This window comes from Bombina bombina, chromosome 2 (genome assembly GCF_027579735.1).
Source record: "Bombina bombina isolate aBomBom1 chromosome 2, aBomBom1.pri, whole genome shotgun sequence".
Taxonomy (NCBI): domain Eukaryota; kingdom Metazoa; phylum Chordata; class Amphibia; order Anura; family Bombinatoridae; genus Bombina; species Bombina bombina.
In genome coordinates this window covers 238,819,193-238,825,192 of record NC_069500.1, presented here as the reverse complement: position 1 = coordinate 238,825,192, position 6,000 = coordinate 238,819,193, and the positions used below count along the sequence as shown (strand labels likewise).

General features: G+C 35.1%; 1 protein-coding gene across 1 annotated transcript in view; it reads left to right on the top strand.

The window, feature by feature from the left end:
* MCTP1 (multiple C2 and transmembrane domain containing 1) overlaps positions 1-6,000 on the top strand; it is a 1,142,062-nt gene that overhangs the window by 601,822 nt on the left and 534,240 nt on the right. The window contains exon 10 of the mRNA XM_053701494.1: positions 3,387-3,480. Coding sequence (XP_053557469.1) covers positions 3,387-3,480 — 94 coding nt within the window. The remainder of the gene's footprint in view (positions 1-3,386; positions 3,481-6,000) is intronic.

The following is a 6,000-nucleotide window of genomic DNA, read 5'->3' as shown; positions in this document are numbered from 1 at the left end:
ATGATCCAGTGAGGCCTGTACGCTCAAGAATACTAATATAATACATTCAGTATTACGGCCTAAATTTTGCTAAAACAAATTTATTGGGAATTAATGCCAGATAACTGAATGAGCAGATCAAGACACTATGGTTGTATGACATTACTGTTCTTAGCATGAACGTTGTGGCTTTTTTTTTATTAATGCGTTTAAATAAATGTAAACAGTCACAGTTTTGAAGAAACAGCTTGTACAAGTTATTTACTTTCTTGGTGACAAAACCCAAATACAATAATACTGCAAACCCAACTAGCTTTATTGTCAGAAATTCAGACTCTCTTTGTATAATTTTGTTTTTTTAATTAAAGAGGTTGCAAAAAAATGTTCTAAGTTGTTATTTTCTTATTACACTGCATCTTGTGTATATCTCTCTATTTTAGCCCATTGTAGAAAAACCTAACTAGATGTATAAATGTAAAATGCCATTTTTCATAAACAGTAAAGGGACATTACAATCAACATTAAGCTCTCATGATTTAGAATGTGGAATTTTAAGAGACTTCCCAATTTACTTGTTGTAAAATCAACATTTTTTTTTTTAATCCTTTCATGAAAAGCATATCTAGGTAGGCTTCTGAGCAGCAACATAATACAGGGACCTAGCTGAACAGATCTGGTGAACCAATGACAAGACACATGAATGTGTAGCCGTCAATCACTATAGCTCCCAGTAGTGAATCACTGCTCCTGAGCCTATGGGGCCCATTTATAAATCTCAGTAAGGAGCTTGTGGGCCCGTGTTTCTGGTGAGTCTTCAGACTCACCAGAAACACAAGTTATGGAGCAGTGGTCATAACCCTGTCCGCCTGCTCTAATGAGGCTGACAGGAATCGCCGGAAATCAACCCGATTGAGTACGATCGGGTTGATTGACACCCCCCTGCTGGCGGCCGCGAGTCTTCAGGGGGGGCGTATTGCTCTCTGCATTCAGCGATGTCTGTCGGACCTGATCCGCAGTGTCGGATCAGGTCCAACAGACATATGATAAATAGGCCCCAATGTATGCTTTCCAAGTTCAACTAAGGATACCAAGAAAACACAGTAAATTTGATAATAAGTAAATTGACAGTGGTACACTATTTAGCTCTGCCACTCAAGTGTAAACATCGCTAGGAGTAATATTTTAGTGTTTGCGGGTTAGAATGTGTATTACAAGCTGGAAAGAAAACTTTTGCACGCAAGTGAAACCAAAGGACTATCACAAGCCCGCTAACTTATTCTCCATATAGACTTCAATGGAGAACGCAGAAGAAAAAAAGCTAACACTTATTGCTCCCTCGCTAACTCTGCAGGAGTTATTAATATTTCACATTCCAATGTCCTTCACATACAGGAAAATGTTGTTTTTATTTTAAGTTCCCATTTCTATATATATCTTTATATATTTATACCTTTATATCTATTATAGGTATAGATATATGTTTTACATTAAAGGAATAGTCTAGTCAAAATTAAACTTTGATGATTCAGATAGAGCATGCAATTTTAAGCAACTTTCTAATTTACTCCTAGGGGTAAATTTATCATGGTGAGGACAGACATAATCCACTATAGCAATTCATGTCCACCGCACATTGATAATTGCCGAAAGCATACGCTGTCTGCATTTATCATTGCACCAGCAGTTCTTGTGAACTGCTGGTGCAATGCCGCCCCCTGCAGATTTGCAGCCAATCGGCCACTAGCAGGTGGTGTCAATCAACCCGATCGTATTCGATCGGGCTGATTGCTGTCTGCCACCTCAGAGGTGGCGGACGAGTTAAGGAGCAGCGGTCTTAGGACCGCAGCTTCTTAGCTTACGCTTCAGGTGGAACTGAAGCAGAGTGGGTCATTTTTTCTTCGTTCTCTTACTATCTTTATTTGAAAAAGCAAGAATGTAAGCATAGGAGCCAGTCCATTTTTAGTTCAGCACCTGGGTAGCACTTTCTGATTGGTGTCTAAATGTAGCCACCAATCAGCAGGGGCTACCGAGGTGCTGAACCAAAAATAGTCTGCTCCTATGCTTACATTCAAATAAAGATAGCAAGAGTACAAAGAACAATTGTAAATTACTTAAAATTTCTTGCTCTATCTGAAAATTTAGACACTAGGGACACTAAACCTAAATTGTTTCTTTCATGATTCAGATAGAGCATGCAATTTTAAGCAACTTTCTAATTTACTCCTATTATCAATTTTTTATCCCTAACACTTTACACAAGGTTTTAGTCATACTTGTGTTAAATTAGATTGTGCATAAGTAACCAAGTTTATTTTCAACTTGCAATACACGCGCAAATTAATTCTTCAGCAATATTCTTATATCGCTTACACACAATCGTTTGAGTGCCACTTGTAATCTAGCCCCTCTATTTGAACCATGAAAATGTCATATTGATTTTCATTTGCATTTAATGTTTGTTATAGGGACATGATTCCCAAATGTTGAAGCATTTCAATGTGATGCAACATAGCTGTAAAAATCTGACTAGAAAATATCACCTGGATATCTCTATGTAAAAAGGAAGATATTTTCCTCAATATTTCTTAAGTTTTCACACCCCACTGTAAATAATGCTAGTCCCAGGACTTGCAAAGGAGTGTGCATCTGGCATGTGCAGACACAGTCGGGTTATTTTCCTATTCAGTTTAAGGAAGTTTACTTTGAAATCTCATGAGATTTAAGTGAAATCTCCCAAGATTACAGCAAAGCAATGCAAGACATCAGCACAGCTGATGCTGATTGGCTTTTGTGTTTTTGTTTTTTTCCAACTTACAGTGTTACAGCAGCTCTAATTGTTCACAGAACACTTACTCTGGTGAGCTGAACACATTTTGAGGTAAAATATCTTCCCTTTTTACATTGAGATGCTCAGGTGATATTTTCATGTCAGCATTTTACAGTTATGCTGCATCACTTTCAAGTGATTTAGTTTGAGTATTATGTGCCTTTAAAATAAAAAATAAAAATTTAAAAAAATTAACACGGCTTATTAAACACAATAAAGTTAAGCTGTTTTTTAAAAACATTCTCAACAGGACTGTTGCCTTAATAGAAATCCAGCCAAAGGGTCAGTCCTTTCCAAAATCCCTAATCCCAGTCCTTAATTTCACATTTAACCTTATATTAGATCAAGATTATTGGCCACATTTCAAGTGATGTAGAATCTTGGCATAAAGGGAATTTCTCCTGGGACATCCCAGGTTTGAGAATGTGGTTGGTGATTTTGCAATATTTTTGGCACATACCCTTTAAAAAAAAGTAAGCATGTAGCTCTTTAAAGTAGTTATATGTATGCATGAAGTAGAACTGTAAGTTACTGTCTATATACTGTAAAATTAATTGTTTCACATTTGCTTTCATTGCAGAGTCTCATGCGGTCCCTCAGCAATCTTAATGATGTTGGCTTCCTCCAAGTAAAGATCATCAAAGCAGAGGGATTGATGGCAGCTGATGTCACAGGCAAGAAATGAAAATCAAATATTTTGACATAATGTGTCTGAGGCTTACAGCAGCAAAATTGTGGAAAAGAGCACACAAAATCTTGCACTACACACAAGCATTACACGCATGCACACACGCACTATGCACATGCACTACGCACATGGACACAATCACTACACACATTCACACATGCACGACACACAAACACTACACACATGCACACAAGCACTACACACATGCACACAATCACTACGCACATGCACACAATCACTACACACATGCAGGCAAACTCTACACACATGCACACAAGCACTACACACATGCACACAAGCACTACGCATATTCACACAAGCACTAATGACTACGCACATGCACACAATCACTACGCACATGCACAAAAGCACTACACGCATGCACACACACATGATACATATATGAGTGTGTTATACTTATCTGAATTCATATTATATAGATAATGAATAGGTTATGTGTTTTAAGCTTAGAAACAACAGTGCTTTGAGTAACAATCTCTTTGGGCAAAATTTATCAAGCCCCGAAAAAATGCGCCGAAAAAGTCGCGATTATTTTCGCTATAGTTCGCAATGTGTGAATTCAAAAATGTCGCCAGTATTTATCAAAATTCTAGAGACATTTTTGGGGCAAAACTTTTTTGCGATGTCAAGCGAATGGCTGATCCTAGTTTTCTTGCGAAAATGTCATTTTCACTTTATTTATCAATCTTAATTTTAGACACCAATAAATGGTTTATTGTTTTAATCAAGTGATTGTTTAAAAGAATGCTATTTCTTATATATTAAAGTTAGTTTTATTTTGCCCCTTCTTTGGCTCTCTTTCATTAAGGAAGGTTGCCCGTTTTTTGGAGCTCATCTTCGTTCTTTTTAATACACTTATTTCAATTGCACTTAAATTATTTTACTTTTTTATAATATATTTATTATTATTCAGGATCTGCGCCTTGTTGTGGGCAATTTCTAACCCTAGATAAAGCAAGTAAAAGAAATATTTCCATTTTCCCTCCAGACAAACAACAATATTGCTCTTTATTTTTCACTCCTCGCAACCTACAAATTGGCGAGATTAAAAGCAGTGAATATTACATGCACCACTTTTCATAAATATATGAGAACTGCGAATATATACAGGCATTTTAAAATGCCAATAGAGAATAATTCAAGAATTAGGCATTTCCAGACAATTTATTCGCATATACTTAAGACTTGCGAATGTTATGAGTCAATTTGTTCGCACATATGAAAAGTTGAGACTTTATTGGCGCATAACCTTTCATAAATATGGTGATATAATTTGTGAGGTTTTTTTGACGACAAATGTGAGAATTTTCTTATTCTCACTTTGATAAATCTTGCCCTTAGTATTAGTTTAACTCACAGGTCAGCACCCTTTGCTTTTTAATACCACACAACTTTGTTTAGAAAATGCAGTGATTAACCAAAAAAAGATTTCGATTTCTGGAACAGAATATGGTCTGAATCCAGCCTGAATGCAGCATTTAATGTTCTATCCAACATAGGAGATCAAGTGATATTTTGACCAAATTTTACAATCTAAAGTGTTATATAAATTCATCTTTGGCTAAACTAGATCAAACAAAGAAAGGGGATCTCAGGGAGTAAATGTTTACATTTGTCATCTATGATAGAAATGTGGTTGTAGATGCAAGTGAGTTGATTTTTAGCCTGTGTATGGACATTATGCAGAGACAAAAGAATTCCAACTGGTAATGTTGTTAACACATTTACTTTACACAGAAACCATAATTATTTCTCTGATAGTTTACTCTCTCTCTCTCTCTCTCTCTCTCTCTCTCTCTCTCTCTCTCTCTCTCTCTCTCTCTCTCTCTCTCTATATATATATATATATATATATATATATATTCATGTAGAATAGATAGGGCACCTCAGTATACTGTATATATAAATAATGTGTTGCAGTATTGTACATTTTGTAATATATGCTTAACTGTAGATTGCACAGGGATGACATAGAATTGTTATAAAAATAGAACTGTTTTACTGGATCTCAGCTTCAAAATAGTAACTGCTAGTATCACTTGCTTAATGTAATATTCTCCAATCTTGGTTATATAATTTATATTTCTGTAATAATACTCCAGGCATCAAATATACATCTCATATAACCTGTTTCCTTGTCTTTTTAAATTCTGAACATTGTTTAACATTAACTGACATCTGTTTGCGTCTGATACATAGTAAGATCTAGGTTTTGCAAATGTATTCATAGATACTTTAATATAAAATGTTTTTATTTTTGTAATATATTACTTAATCTATAGTACAGTATACAAGTTTTATATAAAACAGGTAAGATATCTTTCTATCTATCTATCTATCTATCTATCTATCTATCATCATCTATCTATTATATTTAATTAAATGTAAGAAGATGTATTGTTAGTTAATATATGGCCCCTAAAGTGTATTTATTTACACTAGAATGAGCCTAATACATTATTTATGATAATAAAACCTCTTCTTT